At 48.0% G+C, this 20,482-nt stretch overlaps 1 protein-coding gene across 3 annotated transcripts in view; it reads right to left on the bottom strand.

Annotated features, from left to right (window-relative positions):
• The window catches only part of CCNH (cyclin H), a 37,285-nt gene extending 17,589 nt beyond the window's left edge, over nt 1-19,696 (bottom strand). The window contains exons 1-5 of one of the 3 annotated variants that reach the window (XM_077288734.1): nt 19,477-19,696; nt 16,895-17,017; nt 14,061-14,134; nt 11,618-11,828; nt 10,069-10,232 (exon numbers count right to left, since the gene is read on the bottom strand). In XM_077288734.1, the coding sequence (XP_077144849.1) occupies nt 10,069-10,232; nt 11,618-11,828; nt 14,061-14,134; nt 16,895-17,017; nt 19,477-19,593 (689 nt within the window). In that variant the 5' untranslated portion in view covers nt 19,594-19,696. The other 2 variants (XM_077288749.1, XM_077288741.1) reach the window with 2 other exon arrangements.
• Nucleotides 19,697-20,482: the final 786 nt, after the last annotated feature.

Genomic DNA, 20,482 nt, shown 5'->3' on the forward strand with positions numbered 1-20,482 from the left:
GTCCCAATACAGAGGGTTATAGGCCAATCCCAGCTATATCAATGGGTTCAACTGACTTTAGTCTAATGTGTGTGGAGGCCTTTAATTACTTCTGGACTGCCCCTAGACTCTAAATGTCTGAGAGGTCCACAATTTATTCTGCCATGACATTGTAAAACATCCATGCAGAATAAGCAGTTTTCAGAAGACCCTGCATCTGTGGGAGTGGGATGCCGCCTGTCGAACACAGCCAAACTCCCCATAGAGAAGGCAAACATAGTTCATGACCTGGTTAGCCTTGTCAATCCTAGTATACATCATGCTACACCAGCGCCTGTGTATACAGATTAGAAAGCACCAACAGTGCTTCCCCCTTAGCACCCAGTGGTCACATGATTGCTGGGAGTAGGGAGGAAGCAGAAACTACTAGGTCCCAGGAAACAGAGTAAGTGTCACGATATGGTATGAAATATCATATAGGTTTAGTTTCTCTTGTCAGCCCAGGATGTGGGCTAAGAAACCCCCCCTTCTCTTTTACTTCAGAGTTGAGCTGCCTTTCCACTGTGCATGGGGGAAGAGAGTTTTATTGACGAAAGGCATTTACGACCGGCATTTCCTGTAGTAGAGAGTGCTCAGCTTTAACTGTTAGAGAAGATTCTAGAATCATGAAAGTCCTTTGTTCTGTTTTTGAAAGATATTAGGCAAACGATTTAAAATACGAACACAAAAATATATCGTCATAATCACACTCGGAGGATCTACCCATCCCTCGAAACACAGGTTTCTAGCTCCATCTGGTACAGAGGTAGGGATTTCTCTGTCAGTGTGCGTGACAGGTGGGACATGTTTGGTCTCACTGGAATGCCGGCGATGATACGAGATGAACGAGGGGTGTGGTGCGATTATGATATGTTCAGCAGCGGAATTACAAGTCTTAGAAAGATTTAGCTTATACTTAGTCAGAATGTAGAGAGAGGAGGGTCTGGGATAGCTAGCCCTTTTGGTGATGTCACCGACCTAAGCTATAACTGTTTTGGCCGGACTCCAGCAGGCAGTCTGTTGCTGGAAGAACATGTGGGTCTGACCTGAAGAGCTGTACCTCATGCATTGGGATTTTTGGGAGCCCCTCCCCCTAGCATGGTGTTTGCCTGAACTGATATGAACTAAGAACATGTGAGTTATCTTTTCTTCCTTTAATCCTTTTATTTTCATAATTACCTTGTACATATTTGCAATTGTCTCATTTATAACATCTTTGTAAAATATTTTGATAAACACTGCATAAACTTTATGGGTATATTATTTCATGCCAGTTATTTCTCCATGCTCTAAAAACGTGCCCTGTCTTTGAAGGGAATTTACGCTACTGTTTTGGGGTTAGCTTCGGACCCGTTTAATCGGAGCTGGTGGCAGCTTACCGTGTGCAGGCCTTTGGGTGACATTGCAGCGACTGCGGCTTGATAATTATTGTTCCTGCCTGAGTGGGAGTAGTTATCGCGTCGCTGCAGCGCGCCCAATAGCCAGTACATAGCAGGCAGCCTTTCTGGCGACTAATTACCCAGGGTGCAGTACCTAATCTGACCTGAGAGTAAGGGGGGCGCCAGAGAGCTGCAAGTGTTGAGTGAAACTGTAAGCGGGATACACAAATCCCTGCAGTTCATGGTATATTGAAGAGCAGTGGGATACCTAAAATAAGCCCCTGCTGTAAACTAAGAGGTCAATAGCATTGTGTGTGCTCTTTTCATCACATTGTGGCAGTGGAGGGATAACTAGGATAAGCCCCCTGCACATGTGATAGCCGTCTGTTGGTTTAAAGTCACCCCAAACCGTGACATATTGTGGGCAGCGGCTAAGGGATCTTGACAGTCACGGTGTGAATCGTGACATATTGGTGGCAAGGCAGTGGGATATTAGAGCATTAGTGATTTGGTTTGAGCAATCATTCCTCTCACTAAAAACTTGCAGAAAGTTCTTGTGAGAACTCTGCGCAAATAAGTTTGGAGAACGAACTCAGTGTTTATTAGTCTTGAGACAATTGTGTGTACTGGTGATTATCCCCTCCCTTTTTCTTCGTTTTTCTATCCTATCTTTTATTTGGCAACCATGGCAACGAAAGGAGAAGCCTGGTACAACCAGCAGAAGAAAGACACTCTTGCTGGGATATGCACGTATCATGGCCTGAACCCCCAGAGCATGACCAAGACTCAAATGGTCGCTGAACTGGTGCAATGGGAAGCCGCTCTAGACCACTCACAGAGCCCAGAGGCCGCAGATGCCAGCACCAGCGAACGTGGTGCTGCAGCAGAGGTTCAACCACTGAATACGGGCCCTACTGGCAACCAGGGGGGTGCAGACCACCTCCTGCAGCTGGCTCTGCAACAATGCTCTGCAGATGACCTGGACCGACGTCTGCAGCTGATCCTGCAATACCAGGAGCGAGCCGAGGCCCGAGCCGAGCGAGAGGCCCAAGCGCAGCGGGAGTACCAGCTGCAGATGGCCCAACTGCAAATGCAGGGGTCGTCCCAGAGCCGTGAGCCCAGCAGCGCTCAGACTCCGAAGCCCCGGCCCGACCACTTTCCGGTTATGGAAAAGGATGGGGACTTGGACACTTTTCTGCGGGCCTTTGAGAAAGCCTGCAGACAGTACCAGCTGCCTACACAAGAATGGGCACGATACCTGACACCAGGGCTGAGAGGAAAAGCTCTGGAGGCGTTTGCTGCCCTCCCTCAAGAACAAGATGGTGACTATGAGGCTATCAAGCAGGCCCTCATAGCCAAGTACCAACTTACACCCGAGGTGTACCGTAAAAAGTTTCGGACCCTCCAACGTGGCCCACACGACAGTTACAGTGATGTGGTGCATGGACTGGGGACCCACTTTGACCAGTGGACCCAAGGACTGTCAGTGACCACTTTTGCAAAGCTGCGAGACCTGATGATCAAAGACCAGTTCTTCCATCTTTGCCCAACTGAGGTGCGACAGTTCGTGATGGACAGAGAACCCAAAGACGTGACGAAAGCAGCGCAGATTGCCGATGCCTATGAGGCCAACCGTAGATCGGAAGTGCGGAAGCCAGTCACCACCAGCTGGAGAGGGGGTAAGCCTGCAGCCAACGCCAGTACCCCTGCCAGCCAACACACCAGAGGTCCTGTCCCCGTGGCCAACAGCACCAGACCTACCACCGAACTTCGCCAGTGTTACCACTGCAGGCAGACTGGACACCTCAGTCACCGATGTCCAGCCAAGCAGAAGAACCCCTCATCCCAGGCCCCAGGGCCTAATGCAGTTCTTTTGGTGGGTGGTGTGGTTGGGAGGGTGTGTGACAACGTACAGCCCGTCACTGTGGGAGGTCGTGTTGCTACAGGCCTCAAGGACACCGGGGCTGAACGAACCCTCATCCGACCCGAACTGGCGGCCCCTGAAGAAATCATTCCGAGGAAAACCCTAACTGTCACTGGGATTGGGGGCATCAGCTGTCCCTTACCGATGGCCCGGGTTTTTATTGATTGGGGTGCCGGGAGCGGGGTGAAGGAAGTGGGGCTGTCTGATAATTTGCCCACTGATGTTTTGTTGGGGACTGATTTGGGGAGGTTGTTTGCATACTACGTCATTGACACCCCTCCCCAATCTACTAATGAGGGTAAAGTTAACCCTGGTGATGATGATGATGATGATGATGGGAAATCGCATGTGTTACCTGACCATGCTTTATCTTGTAGTGATGCATCTGCTAACTATTTTTTCCCTAGGATTGATGGTGAAAATGTTGTACCTGTGCCAACTGTATCTGATAATGATGTTTCTGTGAAAGTTGATGTGTCCATAGGTACAGGAGTGCTCAGCCACGTCGCTCTGCGGAGTGAGACGGCTGAGGAACCCCTAGCAGGGGCAAGTATCGGTGCTACCGGAAATGGGGAGATACATGGGAACCGTGAGGAAGGTGATGCCATGCAATTGACCAGTGCCACCGAGGAAGGTAACTGGCCCATAAGTAGCAATGCTCCTGAGGTAGTGGGGGTGGATGGGGAGGTAGAGCCCATAGCAGCGTCGGCTGATGGGTCTGTAGAAACCCCCGGGGAGACAGCCTACGTAGCTGCTGTCACCCGCAGTCAGAGTGCCCGGAACACAGATAGCTGTCTGCCTCCCGGGCCCTCCTCAGTCATCAGTATGACTGAACCAGAGGTGGACCCAGAGCAGGTCCCAGAGGGTTCCCGTGGGGAAGGGACCCTGACGTCACTTCTGGCTTCCCCTAGCCAGGAGTTTCAGGCCGCTCTGCACACAGATGCGAGCCTAGAGAGTTTGAGACAACTCGCCGGGACGCGCTTCTCCGAGACTGATAAGGAGAAGGTGTTCTGGGAAGGAGGAAGGTTGTACCGGGAGACAGTACCTGGAGAATCACAAAAGGAGTGGTTGAGGGAAAGACAGCTGGTCGTCCCGCAGCAATTCCGGGGTGAGTTGTTGCGGATTGCCCATGAGATCCCGCTAGCTGGACACTTGGGGATCAGCAAAACTAAGGCCCGGCTGTCTCAACACTTCTATTGGCCTAAGATGGGGACAGATGTGTCAAACTACTGCCGCTCCTGTGTCACCTGTCAAAGAGTGGGGAAGGCGGGGTCTGCTCTTAAGGCTCCCCTGATCCCTTTGCCAGTGATAGAGGAGCCTTTCCAGAGGATTGCGGAGGACATTGTGGGCCCGCTGGCCGTCTCCAGCAGCTCTGGAAAGCGATATATTCTTACTGTGGTAGACTACGCTACCCGGTACCCAGAGGCAGTAGCTCTGTCTTCAACTAGGGCAGATAAGGTGGCGGATGCCCTGTTGGCTATCTTTGCACGGGTAGGATTTCCCAGGGAAATGCTTACTGATCGAGGGACCCAATTTATGTCTCACCTAATGGAGGCTCTCTGTAAGAAAATGCAGGTGAAGCACCTGGTATCGAGTGCGTATCACCCACAGACCAATGGCTTGTGTGAACGCTTCAATGGTACCCTCAAACAGATGCTACGCATGCTGGTTGAGACACAAGGGCGCGACTGGGAGCGGTACCTCCCACACCTGCTATTTGCTTACCGAGAGGTTCCGCAGGCCTCGACGGGGTTCTCCCCCTTCGAGCTCCTGTACGGCAGGCGAGTCCGGGGACCCCTTGGGTTGGTAAGAGAATCCTGGGAAGAGGAGCCGAACCCTTCTGAAGATTCCATAGTGGAGTATGTCATGCGCTTCCGTGAAAGATGCAGACCTTGACGCAGTTGGTGCATGACAACATGACGCAGGCTCAGGCTGATCAGAAGCACTGGTACGACCAGAACGCCCGGGAGCGGACCTACCACGTGGGTCAAAAGGTGTGGGTGCTGGTTCCTGTACCAACGGATAAGCTTCAGGCAGCCTGGGAGGGCCCGTACGTCGTCCACCAACAGCTCAACCCGGTCACCTACGTGGTCACGCTTGACCACGCTCGGGGTAGGCGAAAGGCCTTTCACGTCAACATGATGAAGGCTCCTCACGAACGTGAACCTTTCGTCCTACCGGTCTGCAGCTTACCCGAAGACGGGGAGGAAGACGCCCTCCTGGACATGCTGGCCCAAGCCAAGGCCCGTGGGTCCAATGAGGACGTGGAGGTAAGCGCCTCGCTAGATGAACCACAGCGGTTGCAGTTGCAAACCACACTGGAACCCTTCCGGGTCGTGTTCTCCAACCGGCCTGGAAGGACTGAGTTAGCGGTCCACGAGGTGGACACCGGGAATCACGCCCCACTACGGAGAACACCCTATCGAATCTCTGACCAGGTGCAGCAGATTATGCGCCAGGAGATCGATGAGATGTTACAGCTGGGGGTGATTCGACGGTCAAAGAGCGCGTGGGCCTCCCCTGTAGTTCTCGTGCCAAAGAAGGACCGGACCACCCGGTTCTGCGTGGACTACAGGGGGCTCAACGCCATTACAGCCTCTGATGCGCACCCAATGCCGCGCATCGAGGAGCTGCTTGAGAAGTTAGCTGGTGCAAAATACCTGACAATAATGGATCTGAGTTGCGGATACTGGCAGATTCCCCTGAGCCCCGAGGCGCAGGAGAAGTCCGCCTTTATCACACCCTTTGGACTGTACGAGTCCACGGTCATGCCCTTCGGCATGAAGAATGCCCCTGCCACTTTCCAGCGGATGGTCAATCTCCTGCTTCAGGGACTGGAGAAGTACGCTGTGGCGTACTTAGATGACATTGCCATCTTCAGTCCCTCCTGGGATGAACACCTGCAGCATCTCGAGGAGGTGCTCGGGCGAATTCATCGAGCAGGACTGACTATCAAGCCGGGAAAGTGCCAGATGGGCATGAGGGAGGTTCACTACCTGGGGCACCGGGTAGGTGGAAACACCCTAAAGCCAGAGCCTGACAAAGTGGGCGTGATCGTGAACTGGCCCACTCCCAGGAACAAGAAACAGGTGATGTCCTTCCTGGGCACTGCAGGGTACTATAGGCGCTTCGTGCAGCACTATAGTAGCCTGGCAAAACCTTTGACGGACCTCACCAGGAAGAAGCTACCCCACATCGTCAACTGGACAGATGGCTGTGAGGGGGCCTTCCAGGCGTTGAAGACAGCACTGTGCAACGCCCCTGTGTTGAAAGCAGTCGACAGCAGTCGACCGTTCTTGGTACAGACCGACGCCAGCGAGTTTGGCCTCGGTGCTGTGCTCAGCCAGGTTGACTCGGAGGACCAAGAGCACCCCGTGTTGTACCTGAGCCGGAAACTTTTGCCGACGGAAGTGGCCTACTCCACCATTGAGAAGGAGTGCCTGGCCATAGTCTGGGCCCTGCAGCGCTTGCAGCCCTACTTGTACGGTCGCACCTTCACGGTGGTGACTGACCACAACCCTCTGCGCTGGCTAAGCACCATGTGTGTAACCAATGGCAGGTTGCTACGCTGGAGCCTTGCCCTTCAGCAATTTGACTTCACCATTAAACACAAAGCGGGCAAAGAGCATGGTAATGCAGATGGACTCTCCCGCCAGGGTGAACCCACGGAGGTGCGCATGGAGGCATACCGAGAGGTTCTGCCGCCGTAGCGCACGCTAAAAGGGGGAGGTGTCACGATATGGTATGAAATATCATATAGGTTTAGTTTCTCTTGTCAGCCCAGGATGTGGGCTAAGAAACCCCCCCTTCTCTTTTACTTCAGAGTTGAGCTGCCTTTCCACTGTGCATGGGGGAAGAGAGTTTTATTGACGAAAGGCATTTACGACCGGCATTTCCTGTAGTAGAGAGTGCTCAGCTTTAACTGTTAGAGAAGATTCTAGAATCATGAAAGTCCTTTGTTCTGTTTTTGAAAGATATTAGGCAAACGATTTAAAATACGAACACAAAAATATATCGTCATAATCACACTCGGAGGATCTACCCATCCCTCGAAACACAGGTTTCTAGCTCCATCTGGTACAGAGGTAGGGATTTCTCTGTCAGTGTGCGTGACAGGTGGGACATGTTTGGTCTCACTGGAATGCCGGCGATGATACGAGATGAACGAGGGGTGTGGTGCGATTATGATATGTTCAGCAGCGGAATTACAAGTCTTAGAAAGATTTAGCTTATACTTAGTCAGAATGTAGAGAGAGGAGGGTCTGGGATAGCTAGCCCTTTTGGTGATGTCACCGACCTAAGCTATAACTGTTTTGGCCGGACTCCAGCAGGCAGTCTGTTGCTGGAAGAACATGTGGGTCTGACCTGAAGAGCTGTACCTCATGCATTGGGATTTTTGGGAGCCCCTCCCCCTAGCATGGTGTTTGCCTGAACTGATATGAACTAAGAACATGTGAGTTATCTTTTCTTCCTTTAATCCTTTTATTTTCATAATTACCTTGTACATATTTGCAATTGTCTCATTTATAACATCTTTGTAAAATATTTTGATAAACACTGCATAAACTTTATGGGTATATTATTTCATGCCAGTTATTTCTCCATGCTCTAAAAACGTGCCCTGTCTTTGAAGGGAATTTACGCTACTGTTTTGGGGTTAGCTTCGGACCCGTTTAATCGGAGCTGGTGGCAGCTTACCGTGTGCAGGCCTTTGGGTGACATTGCAGCGACTGCGGCTTGATAATTATTGTTCCTGCCTGAGTGGGAGTAGTTATCGCGTCGCTGCAGCGCGCCCAATAGCCAGTACATAGCAGGCAGCCTTTCTGGCGACTAATTACCCAGGGTGCAGTACCTAATCTGACCTGAGAGTAAGGGGGGCGCCAGAGAGCTGCAAGTGTTGAGTGAAACTGTAAGCGGGATACACAAATCCCTGCAGTTCATGGTATATTGAAGAGCAGTGGGATACCTAAAATAAGCCCCTGCTGTAAACTAAGAGGTCAATAGCATTGTGTGTGTTCTTTTCATCACATTGTGGCAGTGGAGGGATAACTAGGATAAGCCCCCTGCACATGTGATAGCCGTCTGTTGGTTTAAAGTCACCCCAAACCGTGACATATTGTGGGCAGCGGCTAAGGGATCTTTACAGTCACGGTGTGAATCGTGACAGTAAGCTCAGCTATGCAATCAGGAGGCTGGATTTCTGTCCTAATGTACCAGTCCCCCATTACAAAAAAAAGCAGCAATAAAAGAATGCATTAAAATGTTAAAACCTCATCTGGAATACAGTCTCCGTCCGGTGAGCGGACTGTGAAGTTTGTCCTACGAGAAATGGTTAAAGCATCTGGGAATGTTTAGCTTGCTAAAAAGAAGGCTAAGTGGAGACATAATAGCTGTCTACAGAGGGATGTCAGTGTAGAGGGATCATCCTTATTGTCATTTGCACATGGAAATACGAGAAGCAATGGAATGAAACTGAAAGGAGAAGATACAGATTACATTTCAGAAAAAAACTTTTTGACAGTGAGGGTGATCAATGAGTGATCAACAGGCGGCCACGATAGGTGGAGAGTTCTCCTTCAATGGAAGTCTTCAGAGGCTGCACAGACATCTGTCTGAGATGGGTTAGTGAATCCTGCATTGAGCAGGGGGTTGGACACAATGACTCTGGAGGTCCCTTCCAACTCTAATATTCTAGGATTCTAACCTGCAAGTTTTCTTACCTACTAGAAGGGATATTTTTGTGCAAATATGAAACATATCTTCCCGTAGAATGTAAGTCCGCAAAGACAGGGTCCTCTCCCCTCTGTTCCAGTCTGTCATTGTAAATTTGTGTACTGTAAACGATATCTATAACCCTTTTCTCATGTACAGCACAATGGAATTAATGGTGCTATATAAATAAATAATAATATCTTCCAAATAAGACAGGGAGCGGTCCATTTTCTGCAGAATCTCCGATTACAGACTATTAGAATGATGTTGGACTCAGCCATGAGGCCTAACACCAACATTACTTCCTTGGCAAAACAGGAAGAGATCCAGCATTTCTTATGTAGTGAACTGCCGGAGAAAAGACATCTGGTGGGACAAATCCAGCTGGATCCGCCAAAGCCAACCACTAAAGGAGCTTCATACGGAAGTCACGTGAAGAGCGCCAACTGTGTAGACACAGCGAAATCCTGACAGCCAGCTGATACATTACACACTGTTCGTATTCCACATGCTACACTCCCTACCAATACATGCCCCAACCAACCTCTAAAAGCTTTAAAGTGGATTCATCACCAGATTTCACAATTTGAAACGGTTACATTATTACACAGAGCTCTTGGAGTTGATGGGACAGGTGTATTTCTGTGTAACTGAAATTATTTTTTTTACGCAAGCAAAATTTAACAAAGTATTATAAAGCCATTTTGTGGAATTGTAAAGCAAGTGCAACAGTTTAATCAGGTCTAATTTATCTATTTTATAATGTATGCAGTCTTTAATGTGAGGACAGAAGATATGGTCCTTCACCGGCCCCATTTGTGAACAATCATCACTGAACAAAAAAGGAACCAGGGGCCCCCACAAGGGCTCTCATCCTTAACAAAGGGATCCTAAAACTAAGGTGAGGCAGGGTTATGAACAATTCTATGACTATCCCAGTCCTGGAACGTGCTTTGCTCCTCGCATGCTTGCAGTCAACGATGTTCAGGAAAAAGAAGTTAAATAAAGACGTTACATTCATAACTGTTCTTGTACCTTTCCATATTTATTCCTGCCCTGGACGCGCTGGATAAAACAGCAGTTAGAGCAATTATCGATGGTGTGAACAGCAGGCAGGCATCACTCAGGGCAACCCGCTGCAAAAAGTCATCTGCATTTTTCCTCAATATTTCAGGATTTTCCAGCAATGGATATCGAGTCTGAAAAATGATATAATATTATAATATAAAATTGATATAAAGGATTAAAAGATGACCTATTCTTAATATGCATCTTAACTATCTCTTGTGAACAAAGTACAAGACGTTTCTTACTTGTTCAAGTCCCAAACTACAAGTCAAAACTGTGTAAAAATATGCAAGTACTAGTAGCATCTTCAAAGAAGAAGTCGCCCAAGTGTCCAGAAACTCCAGGACAGTCGTACAAAGAGGACACTTTCTTTGCTCTGTCCGCAAAATATAATGTAAAGGGTCTGATTTTTCTTTAGGCTGAAGAAACGTATACAGATCATTTTGACTGTAATTATACTTTTACAGTTTACAGAGATTGCGGCTGATGTCTTCTGATCAGAATTATGGGCTGCAGACATTGATCACTTATAGTCATAATGATTCTTTATGGTTTTTCAATGTGTCCATAAAAAATATTGTCAGTCTATGATTACTTAATAAGCTGTGCTGAAAATGTAAAAAGTCAAGTTGGCAACACTGCCCAAGTGCCACTTGTTATATATAAATTCTCAGGGGAGAAACCCATAATGCATGGCCTACAAGTCTCCCTGCACACCGTGGCGCTCTTCACAAGGAGAAACTCCATAGACTGAAAGTGAGAGAGTATAGCAGAAGACAGGTTGCACATGATTGCAGTACTGAAGCATTATGGTGTCCCCAATTTGACAACATGGGCACGAGACAGGGATTCAACTGAACTTAACTCCGGTCTCTATAGGATACCATAATGATGGAAGTCCGGTTCAGCAGAAGGGCCTGAGATCCCGGCGTTGCCATTCTCTTCAGCCCAAGTCAGGCATCACAATTCTGTAGTAGAATATTTTTTTATTGATCCATAATACGAGACCATACTTGGAGGTATGGTAGGAGACCAAATTTTATAAAAGGTGCGCACAGGTTTTTTTTTTTTATTATTATTATTTTCTCTATAGAGTCAGTGAAAATATTTTTTAGTCAATATCATCAGGTGGTGCCAGTTTTATAAAGTGAAAATATGCTATAACTTTATGAGCAGTGTGGGGGGGGGGGGGGACACCAACCTGTGACCCCAGAGATTGAGAATGAAGGGTCTGCAGTTAGTGCCCCCCTTCTCCATCTATTATATGTGCTTATATTTACAAGGTTTTCCTTTATGAAGAGGGGTGACAATTATCAGACGTGACCATATACAAGAAAGCCGCGATTACGGGGCAGTCATCTTTCTGTTCTTATTGCTAGTAGAAAATCACTTCAAATGGCATATACTTAATGGCTGATAACAGAGAGCAAGTGTCACAATTAAACAGTTGAGTACAATATACTCGCGCCCCTTTGAGCCCAATGCACGGCACAGATGGATTATAACTCGCTCGTACCTTTACATCAATTAAATACCCCTCGAATGGTCGATACGGGTTGTGCACTATGAGGTGGAAATTCAGCTGTTGGATTAGCAGCAATTCATACTCCAAGATTTGCTCGAGGAGATTTTCTTGAGTGCTGGAGTTTTCTGGCAGGTTTCCCACAAACTGGACACTGGAGACGTTAAATTCATCTACTTTACAAGCAAGAAACGCACAGGTCAACCTAGAAAACAAGAGCATGGCGCTTCACTGTGAGAGGTCCTACATAGCCACACACCTAAGACGTCCCTAGGTTAGTGTCTCCGGGGCCACACTGACGGACGAGGATGTGCTCTCTGGGACATGGCCGAGTTTCCCCCACATATAAATGGTAATTACCAGCTGTATTCTCGTGAGACCATTAGTCCCAGCCACACACTGAGGCGCAGTGTCACCTGGTCTCCGCTCTGACTACCTGGAATACATGATCTGAGGGGTAGGCAGGAAGTCAGTCAGATCTTGGGAATTACATGATGACATCAGGTGGTAAATCTCTCCCCACAGCTCTCGGACCCCACCCTGCTCGGCCCTCCTGTATGTCCGCCCTGCAGCTGGAGAGGGCAGGGACACATCTGGTGGCTCCATATAATGGCCGCCTGTCTACACTGCATGCAGAGACCCGTCTCCCATCATATAGAATATACTGAGCGCTGAATGTCACCGTTCTCTCACTGCGGCCACTGGACTTAAAGGGAACCTGTCATGTCCTTTTCAGCATGTAAACTGTCCCCAGCGTGTTGGTAGTGATACAATGTGCATCACCAACATGGTTTTTTTCCATTAAAAACAGCGCAATAATCATGTGCAGAAAACACTTTATATAGTTAGATCGTGCCTGCTCATCTAGTCATAGGGCTGTGCTTCACTTCAGTCAGTCACGTTGTGCCGACATCACTCAGACCCGCTTTAAAAAATCCCGCAATTGCACAGTGTCGATCGTGAAGCCGTGCATGTGTGGGAGCGCTGTAGTACCCAGCGTCACTGACTGCGCGGCTGGAGCTGCTAGTCATGGCGCATGCGCGGCTCCCAGATCAACACTGCGCATGCGCGGCTCTTTAATACACTGTACATGTGCGGGATTTTTCAAAGCAGGCTTGAGTGACATCGGAGCAACCTCGGGAACATCATTCACATGGCGTGGGCGGCAACAACCGTGACTGAATGAAATGAAGCACACCCCTATGACTATATGTGCAGGTACGATATAACTATATAGAGTGCTTTTTGAACATCATTAGATTGCTGTTTTTAATGAAAAAACATGTTAGTGATGCACACTGTATCACTAACAACATACTGGGGACACTTTACATGCTCAAAAGGACATGACAGGTTCCCTTTAAAGCAGAGGAAGGTGATAAGACCCTGGCCCTCTGCTGCTGAAAAGCCAGGGGGATTGTGGGAACCAGAAACCATCAGGCTTGAGAAATGGGGCATTGCCACCTGAAACTTCGGATGACATGCAGTTACGTTTAGAAAAAGGAATTGTCCACTTTGAGTTTTTTATTATTTATTTTTATTAAGTGCATGTATATGGGACTAAAAATCATTTTGCAATTGGGTTTAATAAAAAAATTTTTACACCGCTTGCCTTCTATAACCGCTGCACTGGACTTTGTATCGTCTGCACAAGGAGTTCGCTGAGAATTTGTCAGTGAGCTTGTTCCAAGGTCAGATCACACAAGCGCATGTCACAGTCCTGGTAGGGTCCGCACTGCACGGACTAACCGCAGGTTTCTCAACCTCATGTGAAGCTGTAACTACGGGTCATGAGACGCACCTCCAGACCGAGCATGGCAGGCCGTGTAAGTACTGGGAAATACCCTAGTGTGAACCCGGCCTGATAAGTCTGATGGGAGAGTCTGTAATCAGATTTCTTGCACATTGATCTTTGTTGTGGTCTGTGGTCAATAAATCAAAGAACCTGTAAAAGCAAAACGGTGTAAAATCTATCATGAAACCCAATTGGAAAAAAAAACGTGGAAAAGATTTTTAGCTCCAAATACATCAATTTAATGAAAAATAAGTAAGTAAATAGTCCCTAGAAGTGGACAATACTCAATCCACCTCCGCCCATGACCCAGTCAGTTAATATGGGTCATTTGAATGCACCATTTCTGGGACTCGTAGTACCCTAGAGAAGATGTTTGCACCTAATATCTGTACATGCCAATTTGAATGATATACTTGAGCGACTGTTTCTTTAGGACCTCGGGAGGGGTGCGAGTTTACCGTGAGCGCACAGGCTAAGTGCGGCATCTAGCGAATCTTTGGGCTGTTTTTTACCTTTGGTGACAGTGGGGTACCTAATCTAAGGGAAAGAAAGGATAGGGCACGGGAACATTAGGAGAATTTCTGGGTAAGCTGGACTAACCATCTGTAAGTTACAGATCATAGGCAAACAGGGCGCACTTACATAATGATTCGTGGATGGTGCTCCATGACCGAGTTGTTCAGGTAGAAGCGTTTGAAATACATACAAGCGGTCCCCTAAAAGAGAACATTGAAAAAAACAAAACAAAAACTTACTTTTCATCCACTGATTGTGTTTAAACTTAGACTTGTAAATGTGATGGCCTAAGCTATGCAACGGCAATAAGAAAACAGACAGCATCGATAAGCGAGGCCCATTAAAGGGTTATTCCCAGCTGTACAGAAAAGTGTTAAATGTCTTAGAAGTAGGGTCTAACAGACACGTAAGCAATGTCTGACGGGTTCATATAAAGAGTCCTTGAGTTTACATTTAAAAATTGCTGCCTCATTGCTTCTGGCAATCCGTGCTTATTTTTCCGCAGCTTGTGCACACCAATTCTGAATTCCACATTGAGTAACATTGGCTGTGCACTACACTGCGGATTTGATGCAATTCCGCACGTCCAAAAACCGCAACGTGTGCACATAGCCTTACATTACGTCACCACTGCCTCCTTGAGCAGCTAAATAGTTATCTGAATTTCACTCACTTCATAGTGGGAAATACTTGTTCCCTGCCAGCACTATATGGGCTGTGACGCACTTTCCCACACTTCTCATGATGCACTGCAGCACCCTTGGGCATGTGCGCACAACTTCTTTCTCAGTCCCCTGCAAGCCAAGATGTGAAGTGTACAGAGATCCGGCTTCCTGAACATTCGGTCACCCCACACCATAATCCCAGGAGTAGAACTGCTGCGACATTCCCTTGAGAAAGCCTCTTTATGACATCTCGTCAAATTCCAAGAATGGAGCGTAGGGATCTATTGTGTACTGCACGTGACATTAGAAGTTGCGGAGGTCAAACTACAGGTGCTCCATTGACCTCATATCACTGTGCTCAAAGACTATCATGGTGCATAGCAAGATGGCAATGGAGGCTGGAATGGAGGTCTGTTCTGTTCAGCGATGAGGGAAGGTGCCTTCACTAAAGAATATGAAGGTGTCCCGGGAGCTGTCTTTCAACACAAGAACGCCAGGCCACGTTATCTTGGGCACGTGTGATCATCATGCGTGGCTTAAACGTGCACCCATGGCCTGCAGCGTCTCCAGACTTGTCTCCCATCAGGTACATCTGGGACGTGATTTGTTGGCAACTGCAAAGGAGCTGCCAGCAGCGGATTTTGACTACTTGTGTGCTCAAGTAAATTCAGTGCGGAAGAACAATCCCCACACAAACATTAATAACCTCACTGACAGCAGACAAGGCGTATAACTACATGCATTTCTGCGCACTGCACCCACACTCAATACTGGATAAAGCTAGCCGTTTTTCAAAATTTTCTTTTCATTTTTCTCTATCATTCACATGTCTACCTATTCTGTGATTTACATAAATCTATGACTTGGTGATGAGTTCATTGATGAGGATTGTAGTAAACCCACTAAATGTGTAAATCAGCATAGGAGCATATCCACCCAGGCTGTAGCTTGCTAGGAAAAGAGCACATAGGAAATGGGGGCTTCTCTAAACAATGGAAAGGGGGTGCTGTAGGGTTATAGGAAACTGTTCTTTTTTTTTTTTTTTAAAGAAATCTCATCAACATGTTCATATCCTAACCTGTCCTACTTAGTTTTTGTAAAGAGGTGCAAGTATAGTAAAATATTTGCAGATCGCAGTCTCCTCCGATTTCCAGCATTGCTCCAGTCACACGTTACCGGCCTACTCTGTGGAGTGATAGCAAGTTTCTCAATGTAATTCTATGAGGCAGCACGGTGGCGCAGTGGTTAGCACTGCAGCCTTGCAGCGCTGGAGTCCTGGGTTCAAACCCCACCAAGGACAACATCTGCAAAGAGCTTGTATGTTCTCTCCGTGTTTGCGTGGGTTTCCTCCGGGCACTCCGGTTTCCTCCCACATTCCAAAGACATACTGATAGGGAATTTAGATTGTGAGCCCCATCAGGGACAGTGATGATAATGTCTGTAAAGCGCTGTGGAATATGTTAGCGCTATATAAAAATAAAGATTATTAAAAGATTATTATTTATGAGACTCCGAACGAGGCCCCATAGACTTACATGGAGAAAGCACCTTTCAGTGCTGGTGTGGCCGGCTGCTCAGATTTCAGGTCACGAGGGCCAGAGAGAATCAGGAAGCCTGGGCAGCATACACATCATTACATGGATAATCGGAGCAGACTGTGGAATACACATTCTTATTACACTTATTTTTAGTCCCCCTGTAGACCCTCTAATTTCCCCTTTCAGCCAGTGGATGGCAGATTAGAATGAAGGGATTTGGGAACAAATTTCTTGATTTTAATTGCAGTCCATAAATAAGTACACACGTTTCGGTCTCAAACGATCTTCCTCAGTGTCAGGATAGATGACAGCGTGGTGAACGCCATCTCCACCCCTTGTTCTGTGCCTTCTATCCTGACCTTTCCCAGTAAGCTACAATACTTACTGAGGGACACTGTGACCACTTTTTCTTTACCTGTGCAGTTGGCACACTGATGAAGGTCGTTTGAGACCGAAACGTCTGTACTTATTTATGGACTCCAATTAAAATCAAGTAATTTGTTCCAAAATTCCTTTGAGTCCATGTTTCTGATCTACGTCATTGGTTGTGGACCCTACTTGGGCACCGATTCAGGAGTGCCGGGATTCTTCTTCATTAGAATGAAGGGAGACACCTAGTGGCTGGAATTGTAAAATCTTCAGGTGGAAAAAAATAAAAAAGCAACATTTTTCAATAATACGATGTACCATTTTCCTGCATGTTAAGGGAAAGAAGCGGTGTGAGAAGTGAGTGGGAATTAGTCCTGATCCTACTCACCAGCACAGATTTGGGCATGGCAGGCTTGAAGGCATTGCAGAAATCCTGCAGTTTCTTCTCATAATACTTACAAATGGTCAACTCCTCATGGGGGTCCAGACTAAACGCATCTTGCAGAGAAGCCTGCAAACAAGGCGGGACGGGAAGGGATTACTGGAGCCTCAATACGAGACACATACATCCAGCTGACACGGAACAAGATACATTATTTAATAGGTTTCCAGAATTACATTCATTAGTTTGTGGAGTTGTGACAATTAAGCTGCCTTTATTCTAAAGACCCCACAGTACGACAGTCACATGACCAATACCTACCACCTTGCTAGATGAACAGTATTAGAACTAGTCACATGGACCAGGGGGCATCACACGAGACACTGACCGCATACACCGTGCCCAGCACGATACACCGACAGCATACACCGTGCCCAGCACGAGACACCGACAGCATACGACATATACACCGTGCCCAGCACGAGACACCGACAGCATACGACATATACACCGTGCCCAGCACGAGACACCGACAGCATACGACATATACACCGTGCCCAGCAGGATACACCGACAGCATACGACATATACACCGTGCCCAGCACGAGACACCGACAGCATACGACATATACACCGTGCCCAGCACGAGACACCGACAGCATACGACATACACCGTGCCCAGCACGAGACACCGACAGCATACTACATATACACCGTGCCCAGCACGAGACACCGACAGCATACGACATATACACCGTGCCCAGCACGAGACACCGACAGCATACGACATATACACCGTGCCCAGCAGGATACACCGACAGCATACGACATATACACCGTGCCCAGCACGAGACACCGACAGCATACGACATATACACCGTGCCCAGCACGAGACACCGACAGCATACGACATATACACCGTGCCCAGCAGGATACACCGACAGCATACGACATATACACCGTGCCCAGCACGAGACACCGACAGCATACGACATATACACCGTGCCCAGCACGAGACACCGACAGCATACGACATACACCGTGCCCAGCACGAGACACCGACAGCATACTACATATACACCGTGCCCAGCACGAGACACCGACAGCATACGACATATACACCGTGCCCAGCACGAGACACCGACAGCATACGACATATACACCGTGCCCAGCAGGATACACCGACAGCATACGACATATACACCGTGCCCAGCACGAGACACCGACAGCAAACGACATATACACCGTGCCCAGCACGAGACACCGACAGCATACGACATATACACCGTGCCCAGCACGAGACACCGACAGCAAACGACATATACACCGTGCCCAGCACGAGACACCGACAGCATACGACATATACACCGTGCCCAGCACGAGACACCGACAGCATACGACATATACACCGTGCCCAGCACGAGACACCGACAGCATACGACATATACACCGTGCCCAGCACGAGACACCGACAGCAAACGACATATACACCGTGCCCAGCACGAGACACCGACAGCATACGACATATACACCGTGCCCAGCACGAGACACCGACAGCAAACGACATATACACCGTGCCCAGCACGAGACACCGACAGCATACGACATATACACCGTGCCCAGCACGAGACACCGACAGCAAACGACATATACACCGTGCCCAGCACGAGACACCGACAGCATACGACATATACACCGTGCCCAGCACGAGACACCGACAGCATACGACATATACACCGTGCCCAGCACGAGACACCGACAGCATACGACATATACACCGTGCCCAGCACGAGACACCGACAGCATACGACATATACACCATGCCCAGCAATATATCTAGGTGTATAGGATAACAGTGACGTCTATGTACAGATTAAAAAAAATTTCAAACAAGTCTGTATGACGGGTGAGGCCGACACAAGTACACGCTGGGCGCCTCCACGCCAAGAAAGACTTTCTGCAAGGCATTGACTTAACCAACTGATGGCTTAATGGCTCTCACCAACATGAGGATTTGGGGGGCCGACATCTGACCACCGCATGCTGACCGACAGCTGGGAGGGGGGGTTGGTGTCGGATCGGTTACCGGATTTCACCTTTCCATTATAACTTGACCCCGGCCCTGGTCTCACCATTCCTGTAGCTCAGGGTCTGCACAGGAGGCTTTGCTCACACTGAGGCCACATCTCTACAGGATTCACCATGGATTTGTTGCACTCCTTGTGGCCCCACTGACCTATGCTGTGCCGTCTGGTATCAGGTATTCTCCGGATGAATACCGCAGGCAGATATGACAGTATTCACACTACAGTGAGCAGCACATTTACATATGGTCACACTCAGAGGCGCTAAGGTCCAGGCCAGGGAACAAGGCGCTGAACACTGCCCCCTGCAGGCCATCTCTGAAAACATCAGTTCTGACAGGAAGCATCAAGCAGAATAGTGCAGCCAATCAGATTGCTGGTCAGAACTTGAGACCTGTGAGTGAGAGCTGCAATCTGACTGGTCACTGTCCAATATGTGGTGCACGTGCTTTGCGGGCAGGGCCCGGCCCAGACCGCACCGGCACAGATAGCGGCGGCTCACACCTGTCCTGCAGCTCGTATCCTCGCCCGGCAGCGGTTATTAGCCTGGACCCGGAGCCGCTGCAGCTCGTCCTCGCTGCGGAAGGTCCAGTGCTTCCTCTGCGTGCTGTTGTGATACATGTCGGTGCCTCTTCTGCAGCGCACACGTTACACGTCATCACATGACACTCGGAGTCGCCTCCTGAAACATCACGAAGACGTCAGAGTTGCATGGGCGCCATTGTGCCGTGTTTTTATTTTTTTAATAAACTTTATTTAAACTGTCTTCAAAGCAACATAACAATGTGATAGGATCAATGACATCTGCCAAATGCAGAGAAAAGCACGAGGCTGAGGTTGGTTTCTTATTTGGCAATTTTTACTTTTCCGGTTTTTTTATAGGGTTAACCTAAAAAATAAGCACCACAATAATAACATACAACGCAGTGAGGTGCCATGGTGTGAATACATATAAAAACAGCTACAAAAACTATAAAACTGGCACAAAAGTGGGCACAGAAGGGCATTAACCCCTTCAAGACGCAGGCCCTTTTTCGTTTTTCCATTTTCGTTTTTCGCTCCCCTCCTTCCCAGAGCCATAACTTTTTTTTATTTTTCGGCCAATATGGCCATGTGAGGGCTTATTTTTTGCAGGACAAGTTGTACTTTTGAGCGACATCATTGGTTTTAGCATGTTGTGTACTAGAAAACGGGAAAAAAATTCCAAGTGCGGTGAAATTGCAAAAAAAGTGCAATCCCACACTTGTTTTTTGTTTGACATTTTTGCTAGGTTCACTAAATGCTAAAACTGACCTGCCATAATGATTCTCCAGGTCATTACGAGTTCATAGACACCAAACATGTCTAGGTTTTTTTTTTATCTAAGTGGTGAAAAAAATTCAAAACTTTGCTAAAAAAAATTGCACCATTTTCCGATATCCGTAGCGTCTCCATTTTTCGTGATCTGGGGTTGGGTGAGGGCTTATTCTTTGCGTGCCGAGCTGACCATTTTAATGATACCATTTTTGTG

This window comes from Ranitomeya variabilis, chromosome 1 (genome assembly GCF_051348905.1).
Source record: "Ranitomeya variabilis isolate aRanVar5 chromosome 1, aRanVar5.hap1, whole genome shotgun sequence".
Classification (NCBI taxonomy): domain Eukaryota; kingdom Metazoa; phylum Chordata; class Amphibia; order Anura; family Dendrobatidae; genus Ranitomeya; species Ranitomeya variabilis.